This window comes from Nyctereutes procyonoides, unplaced genomic scaffold (assembly GCF_905146905.1).
Source record: "Nyctereutes procyonoides isolate TBG_1078 unplaced genomic scaffold, NYPRO_anot_genome, whole genome shotgun sequence".
Lineage (NCBI taxonomy): Eukaryota > Metazoa > Chordata > Mammalia > Carnivora > Canidae > Nyctereutes > Nyctereutes procyonoides.
In genome coordinates, this window is record NW_026575132.1 from 8,617,283 (window position 1) to 8,631,454 (window position 14,172).

Sequence of the window (14,172 nt, forward strand, 5' to 3'; positions counted from 1 at the left end):
CTGGAGCCCAGAAACTCATCTTCCCCAGCTGCAGTGGGATCATAATTATGGCTCCCTCTCAAATTTCTTTGTGCAGGAGGAATAAGGACTCTCTTACCCCTGATTCTAGTGCTAGCTCCTGCAGCTTGTAGCATTGGGAAAGTGTGTGGCAAGGAGGGGAACTCCAGAGTCTTTAAATCTTGGTGGAGATAAGGACATGCTATGTCATCTCACCAAAGAGCCCCCGGGTCCCTATCTATTCCCAGATGACTTCCTCTGGGGTTGGCCCTGTCATCACCAGCATCTGAGATTTTAAAACCAGGTTACAGATCTCTCCTTTTTGCAATGTGTCAGCCTTCCTCTACTTTTCTAAATACAGTAAGCACTCCCCCCATCACCACCACCATAAAAAGGGGAAACAAACCCAGTGCCCTTTTAGAGTTTTTATTCGTTTGTCGGCTTTTGTTTTATTTTTTTTTAAATGGGGAAAGGGAGAACAGAAATTGAAATAAGTCCCTTCCTGTTTACCTACTCTATTCTCACCCAAACAGAGTAAGAGAAGGTAGTCACCTATTTAGGGCTGGGGCTTTGGGTACATAAATAATAAGGAAAGATGTACTCTCCTTGCAAAAAAAGCCCACCAACTTTATTAGATCATCATCAGCATTCTATGATGCTGTAAAAACAAGAAGAGGTCAGCATACGAGAGAAACAATGAATTCGTTTCTGGGGAAAGGAAAAGGGTGTCAAGAGGAAGAAATGTGGCTGAAGATGCTTCACAAAGCACATGGCCAGTCCTGGAGGAGTGCAGCAGGCCACTGTGCTTCCTCTCTCTGGATTTCCATCTCCCAGATTCTGTGTGTGATAAGCCACAGTAGGGGAGGAAGGGGGAAAGCAACCCCATAGAGGCTAAGGGGAACAGAGATGATGAGAAGCTGCGGAGGAACAAGGAGTCCCTAAGCCTCTCAGTCTGCACTCTGGGGCGTCCATTCCCTGGTGGCCCTTTGTAGGTAAGGGTCATACTGAAGTGATGTAGAAAATGTCCTGTATGGGGGATCCCTGGGTGGCTCAGCGGTTTGGCGCCTGCCTTTGGCCCAGGGCGCGATCCTGGAGTCCCGGGATCGAGTCCCACGTTGGGCTCCCTGCATGGAGCCTGCTTCTCCCTCCTCCCGTGTCTCTGCCTCTCTCTCTCTCTCTCTATGTCTATCACAAATAAATAAATAAAATCTTTAAAAAAAAAAAAAAAGAAAGAAAATGTCCTGTATGACTTTAAATTATGGCTCCTACTAAGGACCCGCCAACTAAAGACTTCTAGTTCACATAACAATCACCAACTATGGTGTATTCTCTCCTATGAAGACCATCAACAATCTGAATATTCTGAAGAGAGAGAAAAAAAAAAAAAGATTATCCTCAGAATTCACACGCATATACAACACACACACATACACACTGATCCTAAACTGAAATGAAGGGAATGTGAAAGGTGAAACAAACAGATATGCATAAGCATACCTTTTCCTCTTATTCTTGCCTTCTGCTTTTGCTTCTTTGGCTCCTTCTCTTCATGGGAGAAAAAGGCAAGGGCAGATAGGAGACGTGCAGTGCACCGGGATGAGAGACTGGCCATGCATAAGGAAGGAGCTAGAGCTGCACTGGACAGAGGGCTATAAATGCATCCTGATGTAACTGACTTACACACTATGGAAACACACACACACACACACACACACACACACACACACACACACTCCAGCAATATACCGTCACCAATGGGACCAGAGACGAAACTGCACAAAGTCGTCATCCTCTCGACTCCTTGTCTGAAGCTCTCCTCCCACCGTGTCCCTAAACACTTACAGGTCACAAGGACCATCCTGACCCACCACCCTAATCTCTCTAAAATTTTCCTTTCTTTTTTCCTTCTAACTCCCATTCGAAGCTTGCCTAACACAAAGTTTTAGGTATTATTCTTAATAGCTGATGGCAATGATTCACACCAAAGAGTGGATGAGTTTAATGGAAGGCTTGTTTCTATTTTAAAAGAAATTTAAAATGGAAGCACAGGGGCTGCTATGCATATCTGAACTGGGTCTTCAAGATGCCCAACCTACCCCAGGTCACAACAGTTCCTAATTAAATGTTCTTCTGATTTCACATCCAAGAGAACAGAGAGCCCTTGCTATTCTTCTGCCTCACTCACAAGAACTTCTGCTTCCTCCAAAAAACACACAGAGAGAGGGAAGAAAGGGAATGCAGGAAAGGAGAGAAAATCTTCATATTCTCTGTCTTCATAATCCAATAAAGAGGATGCAGACACTTCCCACTGCAGCTTGGAGAGGCTAAGTATTTCGGCCAAAGTTCCATGACTAGTCACACTCACACACACACCTTATAGATACATGCCAAACTACATATGCAAGGTACCAAATCATGCAACTAATTTCACAAAATATGCTCTTTATGAGGTAAATGCTGGTACATTCACGAGGGAGTGAATATCTTATGTTAAATTGCCTTTGAAACTATCAGGTAGGTTCACTTTGTTTGGGGGTACCATTTCTTAAAATCTCCCCACTTAAAAAAAAATCTCCCCACTTGATTTGCCAGTCCAGTCAGCTATCTACCTACAAGAAGGCCCCCCACTCATAAATGAGAATGAGATCACTGTCCCAATGAAAAAAGGTAAAACCTCAAAGCACCTTACCCCAACTAAGGCTCAATCTTACCCTTCAACTTATTAATTCTCAGAACTACATTTTCCTCCAGATTCCATGAAATCGAGGCTACTTCTTCAGGAGGCATCAAAAATTTGGCAAGCCAAGCTTATGCCAACTGGCAGATACAGCTTTCAATCAGTCACCTGAATTATTTTGGGAGGCTGGAGGCATCACCATTTCCAAAAGCCATAGTGCCAAGTCAACAGAAAGATTACAGGCAGTCTGAATCAAGCTCTTAGACTATGGGCTTCAGGTTTTCTTTAAAGCTGCTTATGAAAGAAGTGAGTGAAACTTTGATATTTACGTCAAGTCACAACCAAGGGGTAGGTTTGCAAAATCAATTGTGTAGCTTTATACTCACTGCACATTTACCACATATGTCCTTTATTACACAGTGGAAAACCATTAAATGCACAGTAGTTTTGCCAAGTGGCATTATGCATTTAACAGCTTTATTCGTTTAACAGCTCCAACTCTCATTATATTTTGCCATGTGGTACATGGGATTTTATGCATTTAACAGTTTAAGAAGGCTCTATGGTGTTTTCTTTTCATGTATTTCATACGATGGTTGGACATCGTATCTTAGCAAAACTGTATTTCAATGATTTCATTGATGAGCGAAGAGTAAGAATAACCAGGAAAAATTACTACACTGAAAGGGAGACGAATATTCCAATTTTCTTCAAAATTCCTTGATATTCTACTCCTTTCTGTTTATCAACATCTGAAAAATAAGTAAGGTTCCTGCAAAACTATAGGTAAAAAAGGCTATTCCCAAAACAATGTAATTAGTCTAAAAACAATATTTAGCTATCTACCATTTTTAAAATGATAATTTAATTTTCATTGAAAACCCTTCCTGCTTAATAGAAATACAATATTCAGTAACTCCCTTTCTTTTCAGCACACAACAGGAGATCTGTTAAGGAGATGCTGGACCATTTTACCATTTACATATGTGGGATGGAAACATTTGTCATGCAAGGCCACAGAGGAAATCAAGCTCCGAATCAAAGGACTCTCAAAATTATGCTTCAGCTAACTTTTGTTTCCTCCACCCTGCACTGGATAATTATTCATCCTAGGGATAAATAAGTCAGCACCTCAACCTAACGCATTCTAGGATAGGGTAGTAGTTATCCCTTTAAACGAATTGAGACAGATAGTGGCTCCCATCAACTGTTGCTGCTTTCAGAAATAAAAAACCGAAGCATCTGCTTACCCTTTTCCCTGGAGCATTCCATTCCCCACAATCCCGGCACTGAGAAACTGTACTGGATAAGCTTCTATGTTTTTCTGTTATCAATTTTAGCACTCATTCTGGGACCCCCTCCCCCACATGTATTTTCTCCTGGAAAAAACAACTGTATTTTACACATAAAAGAAACACCTGACATGGCAAGGTGTCTCTGGGGCTGGTGAAAAGAGGTTATTATAACAAAGTCAGCAGTTCCCCTGGTGGGAATATGAGAGGGGATAAGACAAGATTCCAACTGGGTCTCAGGAAGATGCTATTTTGTACATGCTAAGTTTTACTCAAATATGAAAAAGAGAGAGGGGGAAAGAAAGAAAGGGGATATACATAGCAGTGCTTAGAATTATGAGAGAAACCATTCAAGGCTGATTCCTTCTAGAAAAAAAAAATCCCTAAAAGAAAAAAAATCTGGGTTTCAACTTAGTCTGTATTTTGAACTCCAATGGGAATAAAAGCAAACCGTAGAGCAAAAGGCAGAACACGACAGGTTCCCTAGGGATTATTATTGTTATTATTATTATAGGAACAGATGTATTTTTATTGGTGGGAGGAGGAGAATGGTCTAATTCCAGCCCTCGCTTTCGCTCTTTTAAAAAACCACTCACCTGACTTTTATTTGCAGCCACTTTGGCAAACAGGGCTTGAGACACCTTGGCCCTTTTCATCTCCTGTTGGATCTCATCATAAATGGCAGCTGTGATGTTGACGTTGGCGCCGTCCACCTTAATGGGGAGGTCTGTTGTCGGTGTCGAGGTTTTGGCCTACCAAGAGACCATGAAAATAATAATTTAAAAAGTGCTGCATTCAGCCCAGCCATCTGTGCAGAAATTATCAAAGGATTTCAGTCAGCTGATGCCAAACTGCATTAGCTACAAAGGGACACTTCCTGTCCATTATTCTAATCGGGTTAATTGTGATTGGAAATAATTGCAGTGCATTCCTATAGGACATGCAGAGTCCTGTCAACCCTGTGTGCTTTTCTTCACAGTATCCTAGACAGTTCACAGGTAGGATGGCAACTCTAGGCACCAAACTGTAAGAGATCACCTAACTGTAAAACAAGCATGCAGAACACACAGTTACCTTTTTCTTTCTAAAAATGGCACACCTTGGAGGAAGAGCCAATTCTTCCAGAAAAAATGAGTAAATGGGTAGAGGTCTCTAAATAATAAATTATTACTCAATTTAATGCACTCCCCTGAGTCTCTCTCATTCTTTATTAAAGCTTTACATATGTCATTTGAGTATGTATGGTTTCCCATCATTATCATCATTATGCTACCCAGACAGTCACCTAATTTCACCTAGGAAATCAGTGGAAATGAAACAAAATTTCATTTCATAAAACTAGGCTTCAGAATGCCTTTGATGTGCCATTTTCATTTCCTTAAACTCATATTGTGGTTTTATGTATTCTGCTGTGCTCGTTTTAATTGAATGATTTCCCATCAGCTTCAGAGACAAATGAAGGACAATATAGAAGGTGTCTGTACTTCTTGGGTTAAGATAAACCCAAAAACACTTGCGTCTCCAGGATCCAAAAGACTCTCAGCAGCATTTACTCTGGTGGGAAGTCTTCTCAGAGCGCCTGGCAGCAGGACTCCAGGAGAAGACACCAATTTTTGGTTCCTGAGCACCTGGCTGATTTGAACTAAACTGGGTATTTTCTGGTCTCCACTTACCCTAGAATCCCAAACCAAGGCAGTGGTCACCAAATCATTACTTTCCTTCTACGGATGCCCTGAATCAAGCAGCATTAAGACTTGGAGAAAGACAGCATGTAGTCTGGACACTGGGATCATGCTCAGTAGCATCCTGAAGCTGGCATTAACATCATAAGTTTCTATGAAGGCTTTAATTCCTAAGAGTGCTCACTGACTTTTGCATTCTCCTCTCTCCATGTCTCCCACTATTTTCTAATTACTAAAAAATAATAATAACTACAATGTATGCAGTATACTTTTTTTATTTGCCAGGCACTCCAGTAAGTGTTTTACTTTTGTTATTTAATTCTTTGAGGAACCCAATAAATCAGACTTTATTATTTTCATTTTACTGAAGAAGACAACTGAAAAGAGTATACTTAACTTGCTGGAAGAACATGCAGCAGCAGGTGAAGGAACCATGATCTGAACTCAAGTGTTTCCAGCCCCAGAGCATTGGGTTTGGGGCACTGTGCTATCCTACCTCCAAAATCTCTACTTTTGTCTGGGTGCTGTTTTACAAGTACCTTCTTGCCTTCTAGTTTGGGGTCTTCCCATAATAATTCAATTTTCTTTCTTTTTTCTTTCTTCTTTCTTTCTTTCTTTCTTTCTTTCTTTCTTTCTTTCTTTCTTTCTTTTTTTCAAGAAACTTTTTCTTCTCAAAATTTCTAGTTAATCCACAGTGCTTTTTCTGGTAAGTGCATATTTTAGCATATCACTTCTGCCTTTCTCAATTAAAATTTTTTCATTAGCCTCATTGACTGTCTCATCTTATTTGACTAGCCAAATCTTCTCTAGAACCCCCAGGGCTAAAACAAAACCCCTCAGGGCACCATTATATATGGTCAGGAGCCCACACCTTGTGACTGAAACAACCAGAGTTCAAATCCTAGCTTTATCACTCAGTTGTGCGAACCCACACAAATTATTTAACTCACTAAAAACCCGTTTTCTTATCTATAAAATGGGAATAACAACACAAAATGGTCATGATTGAATTCATGCAAAATGCTTACAATACCTGATACATAATAAGTGCTCAATAAATTATCATTCTTATCTTTATACTGTTGTTTTATTGTTATTAAGTACATCAAGAAATGCCATCCAACTCAAAGAATATGAGAAGGGACTCTGAAGGTTTAATTTAACATTTTAAATTTCTTCATTTGTTTTGAACCAATAATAAATTGTTGATGGGGTCTGGGAAATATTCTCTAACCAACAGGAGGCTGCCTGGGTGTTCTAGAATGCTGACTCCAACTAAAAGCCTTATCAGTGGGTACTCCTCTAACATTTGTTCTCACAGTGAAAGCTTTACTAAAGATCTTTACTACTAAGATACGTATGTAAAGAAGTTTGAGTCATAGATAATCCGTAAATGCTTTTAAAAACTTTAATAGCTTCCTTTTCTCAATGTTTAACTAAGAGAAAAAGAAAGTTCCAGACGATGTACACATGCCACTTCCATGACTGTATTCTCAAATATATTTTGAGAAAAGGATTTTTTATTTATTTTCAGAAACCTCAAAATTGTGAAATTAAATGATCAATTTCCCTGTTATTCTTGTCCATAAAGGGCACTTCTCCCTAGGAATTTTCTAGATGAGATTTTTTTTTGCTATTCCATAAAGCAAAATACTGACTCTGATTGTTTTGCCTGGTAAATTAGTCTGGCTCTGAAAGCTATCATGTCTTGAAAAAAGGTGTCTAAGAAATAATCACACTAGAAAAATATTACAAAGAAGCAGAAAATTCACCACCCAGACTTGAGTTATTTTCTAACAAGCAAAAGTGACTTTCTGAGAAGAGTTGGTTAAACAGCCATGAAGCATGGCTGGACTCTGTAATGATTTAATGGGCTTCAAAAGTGGCAAAAATATTGGTGAATTTAATAGAAGTAAATATTAGTGCAAATTAACAACTTGTCCAGTTCAATAGCTCAATATGTATGCCTCAAGATTTTTAAAAATAAATAAAATGAAAAAAGCTTGGTCACACTCATCCAAAGTAAGCAGTCAAGAGACTTATTTTTGGTTTAACAGTAACTAAAACCCATAATTCACCAAAGACTAGAGTGTAAGTATCACAATTTGGCACTGCATGACAGAAAATGATCTTCAATTAAAAATCTACTGCAGAGCAAAAAAAAGAAAAAGAAAAAAAAGAAAGAAAGAAAAAAAAGTTATGGTGTGTGAAAAAAATGGATATACTTGAAAAAGCTCAAATATTTCTACTAGAATAAAATTCTGCTTCTATGTTTAATCAGTTCCTTGGAAGTTACCAGAAAACACTCATAATACCAAAATCATATCTATGCAAAAAAAAAACAAAAACAAAAACAAAAAACAACAAAAAAATTCAACAGAACCCTTTGATTTCAAAGTACCTATTTTTTGAGATTGTACAAATGTGTACCTTATTAAATATGTTTTGAGACCTAACTTGCAGCCATCCTAGCAAAAGTAAATGAGATGGCTTTATCATAAATCTACTGACTAGTAAAAGTCTGGGGGAAATAGAAGTGCTACAATGATGGCTCAGATGTGAACTAGAATAGTCGCTTAGCTGACTCGAGACCTTGACCCTTTAGTTAGGACCTCTGAAGCACATGGCATCACTAGATGTATGCATTGCAGGAAGACCAGATCCGAATGCTTTTAAAGAGTGGAAAAAGGAGGGAAGGAAAGCTGAGTCATCATGTTCTGCAGGAAGGATCACCCTAGGAAGGAAAATCATTAAGGCCTACTTTCCACGTCTGTGTTCTGAAGGATCACTGAATGATCTCCTGAACAAATCTCATCCAGACACTGCACGTGAATGCTTCTACCACGCACAGATTTCTTCCCCATTTTGTCTTTTTCAGATTGCATAAAGAAGAGCTTGGATTACTCTATGTGTCCCCTGCCCCCAACCCTCACCCAGTATCCAAATAAATATACAGTTTAAGGAAAAGCAGTGTTCTTGCTATGCAAACTCAGTTTCAACTCAAATCCCCTGACCCTGTCTTAGATAACTAAGCAGATGTGTGTAAACATTCTAAGGCCTATCCATCCACCCACTCCTGCCCTTTCTATGAGAAAGAATGGTATTTTTCTAAAGGGACAGAAATACCGTATGACACAGTAAAGGATAACCACTATTACACGGTCAGAGCTTTACATTCTCTGACCAATATGATCAGTGAATAAAGGAATCCTTGAGTTACATCTCTTAGTTTTTGAGAGAAATACAGTATCAATAAAGGCAAGAGGTTTCCAAGGCCAAGAGTGAAAAGTCAGTGGAGCAAATATCTCACCTGAGGGGTTCGGGAGGAGCTGGGACTGCTAGAGGCTGACGAGACCATGCTCACATTGGGGTTCATGCTCCGCTCTCTCTCGTCCTGGTATATGCGATCCCGCTCCACTTCTGGCAGATTGAGGAAATTCTGCATTGCCCTCAGGTTTACTAAAAGAGACTGAGAGGCTGTCCGAGGGTCTTCTTCCTTACGCAAAATCTCAGACAACAATCCCTGATTAAATGGAAAAGAAAAAACAAGAAAAAAACAATAACAGGCCAAGTCATATCTGCAGGTATGTGTATGGTTTCCATCATCTCTCCCCCTCCCCCTTTGTTTAGTGTACCAGCTGGCTGTGATGTCAAGAACCTCAGTCTAATTGCTGAGGGTTCTCCAGCAGGAAGATTTTGTGGGAATGTGCTTGCCTTCCAGGGCTGTGCCTTATTCTGGACTGTTCTATTCTGACACTTTATCATCACTGTAATAATCGTCAGCATACAGAGATGCCAGCTAGCAAGGTAGGCGCTCGGAAGGCTTGTGAAACTGCAGTTACCACCAGGTGCCTCCTACAAGTATTTCAGGAACTGTTAGAACTCTCTCTGCTTGAAACTGGGAACACTTGGCAGTCCTGCTCAGCTTTACAAATCTGCCAAGTTTGGTAAATTTAGTTCCGACATTTAAACAGCATGGGAGATTTACATCGACTTAAAAAAAAAAAAAAGTTTGGCTGAATTTCTGTGTGACCGGCCACTGTTTTCAATATAGATGTTTCTCATGGTAAAAAAAAAAAAAAAAAAAGGAAAAGAAAAAAAGGGGGGGGGGGAGAAAGACACAAAGCAAATGGCTGTAACTTGTGTTAACTCTCTGATGGCTTCTCAATCCACATACATAATTGGTATCCTTGTATATGGTCCTGAGGGCACCCAAACCTTTTTTCTGAGATGCCCTTCTGGTGGAAGCTCTAATCCTACCATTAAAAGCAATGGAAATAGAGTCACATCTGGTGAGTGATCAGAGCACACATCAGAGAATGCCATGTATAGGCTCAGATAATTTTTGAATATGTGACTCATCCATATAGAAAGCTTTAAATAGGAAGTTAGTGTTTTCATGTGCTCTGATGGTAGAGAACTCACAAGGAAAAGGAAAATGTTGACAAGTCTAGAGAAAAGTAGTATCTACTCAAGAAAAGGGCTGGAACACGTAAGTACTTTGGGTAAAAGCTAAACCATTTCAATTCTGCACTCTTGTTAGATTATCACACAGAGACATCACTTTACACTTCTGACTCAGGGCATCTCTTCTCAGGGTACTATGAAACCAGAGTCTGGGATTATCATCCAGGAAGAGCTAATTCTAGCTCTGTTAACCTCTGTGTCTTAGAATACCTAGGGCAACCCAAAATGGTAAAAAGTAGATGCCAAAGACATTTCCACTGAGGGGAATATTAATGCAAAGAACACATTCAGATTTGTTAAATATAACTTAAATATAAAGAGGTATTGTATGGAAGAAGCATATACAGTCTCTGGTTGGCCAGAAATCTTCAGGGTAAGGTAGGCAATTTAAAAAAATAAGTAATTACATTATAATGTAGTAAAGCAAATGTCACAAGAATGTGCATCACAAAACTATCAGCACTCCAAGGAGGTAATTACCACTTAAAATATCACATAAGGGGATCCCTAGGTGGTTCAGTGGTTTAGCGCCTGCCTTTGGCCCAGCGCATGATCCTGGAGTCCCGGGATCGAGTCCCACATCGGGCTCCCTGCATGGAGCCTGCTTCTCCCTCTTCCTGTGTCTCTGCCTCTCTCTGTGTGTCTTTCATGAATAAATAAATAAAATCTTAAAATAAAATAAAATATCACGTAAGACAATTTATAAGAAATCTATGAGTAGTATGCCACATGATACTTCTGCAACATGGGTGTCATGCTGCTTGGATTAGAGAAGTCTTTGCAAATAAGAATACAACATGCCATACAATGAAGCTAAAAGAAATGCTAGTAAGTGTCTGTGTGCACGCATGCCCAAAGAAAGAAAATGATAGAACATGTATGTGAAAATACTATATTGGTAAAATGAATGTAAGAAAATCCAGATTTCTTATCAGGCTTTTAGAAGCAAGAGACATTTGTCTCCCAGAAAATGTTATACAATCTAGGTACAGATTCTCTTTTTGAAATTAAAAGTCAGTTCTGCCTTAAGTTATCCTACTTTCCACTTGCATTAAGCAACTTGAAATGTTAATAATGAATTTGTCCTAAAATCTCCAAATTAACATGTATAAAAAGCAAGATGGAAGTGGATTTAAAATCAATACCAATAAGACACTAAGAGTGATGTTTCCTGAGCTTTCAATAACAAACTCTGCACATACGGGATAAGGTGGTTCCCCCCAGCCCCACCCCTTCTCTCCTTTCTTCTCTCTAGCATAAGCAACTTTAGCATTTTAATAACTCTTAGACTACCAAATTTGGAGGGATTTTAGGGTCTGCATGGATATATTCTTTATGCTGGCTACTATAATTATACTTACGGTATCTCAAAGGCAAAATTACTAAAAGTATTCTGTGAAATTATTTTTCCAAGTGAAGTACATTATAGTAAGGATCTTACATGCAAAAATAGTGTAAGGATCTTACATAACGAAAACTATTGTTCTAATGGACCAGGTTCAAAATAGTAAGTTGTTCATTCCTAATCAATAAAAAAAAAAATTCTTCCAAAGCATAGAGGTCTTTTACTTATCTCTTGTTTGGCTTGGTTGACTTTATTTTTTCCCCACACAGAAATTGTGGAGTTCCTTCCCCTACTTTTTTTACATGTTGGACAAACTTATAGGGAAATGAATCCACCTCTAAGAAAAATCAAGACAAAGCATCTTTGTAAATGACTGCTCATCAGCATCATTTCTGAAGTGAATGAGACACAATGTTTGTATTTTAAGGGGCTGGTGAAATATACTATTGCCTCTGTTTCATTTGCCTAAGTGAAGATAAAGTCTCAAACCAGCAAGGTGGCCAGTGCTGCCTCCACGTATTGCCCCAGAGAATGAGAACACTGTTCTCAATTATTTACTTAAAGTCTCATCTGTGTAGCCATAGTCCCAAAGCAGATTCTTTTTACCTCAGACATTTTCAATAACAAGTGGCTAACTGGTGAGCACAAAAAGAGTTTTAGCTGTTTTGTTGAGTCTTTTTCATTTTGGTTATTTATGTGCTCTTCACTATTTAAACTGGAATTTTTAAAAATATGGTCCAAATTCCGCAGGCTCTTAAATGTAGAGTGAATTTATTCAGTTAGCTGAAAATCTCATGGGGGAAAAAAAAATCAGAAGAAAACCTATGGCATAATTTACACGACAGACCACCTTATCTAATTATCAAGATAAGTAAATGTTTATCATATGGAAACTGTCTTGAATAGAATATAAATTAATAATTTATCTCACATAAATATTTCTAAAGCCCTTGCCACTATGTTGTCTGGCATTTTAATTATCAGCCAGCCAGGCAGGAGGTGTCACTTGAACATTCCCATTATGCAGCCCGAGATACAGAGAATTTGCCATGGCACCTGGGCACTGAAAAAAAGAAAAGTACTTTTATGAATAGAAAGGTCATGAATATTGAGAACGTGAAAATTGAGGGAAATTAATAAATTAACCAGGATATTGCTTATTAAACTTTCATATCAGTAATCATATTAAAACATATTGCAAGTATTGAGTAAAGTGGTCATTAAGAATTTTCCTCATTGTAGGCAACAGAGCCTTCTCAAGGGAAGGATTATAACTATTCCCAGCACGGTGTTAGCTGAGGTTATGTAAGACCAGGAAACATGTTGACTGAAAAGGAATAGAGGGAACATCTGCACAGGGAAGAAAGACACCTTGCACAATAGCTCTTGGGTTATAAGCCACTGAAAAAAGAACAGAGTCAGGCAAAAAGAACCTCAAATTGGCCTTCTCCTTAGCCTTTTAATGGGGGATTTTGCAAGCTTTATATTATTTCCAGTACCCACAGAGAATATATAACATTGGCAGAAAATTCAATAAAAACAAAATAATTAAAAGCACAAGAGATAATATAATGCCATCTAGCTCGGTTGCTAATATAGGCTCTCTCCACAAACAAAACAAAGAATTTAGGCTAATTTTTAAAATGAAAAATTAATGTACTTATTCTATCTAATATTTTAAATATTTCTTTGGGACAAACGAGATGACTATAGTTTCTGAATCTGCCATTTCTGATGAGCTTTCTTGTTTACATTATTACAACTTCCATATTTCTTCAACAATTTATATAGTTTGCCCCAAATTCTTAGTGTGTAAAATACATGTTGATACTCAAGAAATGCTTTGGGAAACATTACCATGACTGGCTCTATAAAATTTAGTTCTAACTTTCTGCACTAGCCTTTGAGGGCTTGTCTGAGACGGATGAGAAATTGTTTATGATGGGCCCCTTAATTCCTTAATAGAGCAAGAAGAGAAATAGAACCTGGACTAGGTTCTAGGAACACTGAGCCCGAGCCCCTCAGACCTTCTCAAGGCTTGACAGCAACAGTGGAGGTCACTACTGTCTAGATTTTAACAGACATTCATTCTTCACATCTCCCAGACTTTTAGTAATTCTGTAGGCAATATCTCCCACCGATTACCTAGGGAACCCCCCAAACTCAATGCACCTATTACCAAAAAATGAAAGAAAAGCCTATTAATTCATTTCTTAGTTATGAGGTGGTATGAAGTTCAGAAAGGGATGAAAATATTAAGACGACACAGATTCTGCTGCCAAGGAGTTCACTATATGATGGTTTATAGAAACACAATGTAAAAGATGACAAGTATCACAAATTCCAGATAGAATGAATTGCAAGCTGCAGGACTCAGGGAAAACATTTTGGAAAAAGTAGGACTTGACTTGGCTGAGATCTGAAATACACATAGTACATGGACATAGAGATAATGATGAGACTGGCCAAGGGGGGATAGGCAAGTGAGGGATTGGCCAGCATTAAAACATTGTTAGAAAAAGAAAGAGCATGATTTATCCAGGATGCCAAGAGACGTTTCTGTTTCTTTAAAAGCTTAAAAAAAAGGTGCAAAAACTGATAAAGCAGAAGACATTTTGAAGTGAAAAATACTACAGGCCACATTAATATAATTCTGAACTACTGGAGTATATACAAAATAACCAGCAAACATTACCCCCCAAAATGAAGTGA

General features: G+C 38.6%; 1 protein-coding gene across 2 annotated transcripts in view; it reads right to left on the reverse strand.

The window, feature by feature from the left end:
• SATB2 (SATB homeobox 2) overlaps nucleotides 1–14,172 on the reverse strand; it is a 185,837-nt gene that overhangs the window by 48,595 nt on the left and 123,070 nt on the right. For both annotated transcript variants that reach the window (XM_055345634.1, XM_055345633.1), the window contains 2 exons: nucleotides 8,959–9,171; nucleotides 4,563–4,718 (listed from right to left, as the gene is read on the reverse strand). In XM_055345634.1, the coding sequence (XP_055201609.1) occupies nucleotides 4,563–4,718; nucleotides 8,959–9,171 (369 nt within the window). The remainder of the gene's footprint in view (nucleotides 1–4,562; nucleotides 4,719–8,958; nucleotides 9,172–14,172) is intronic.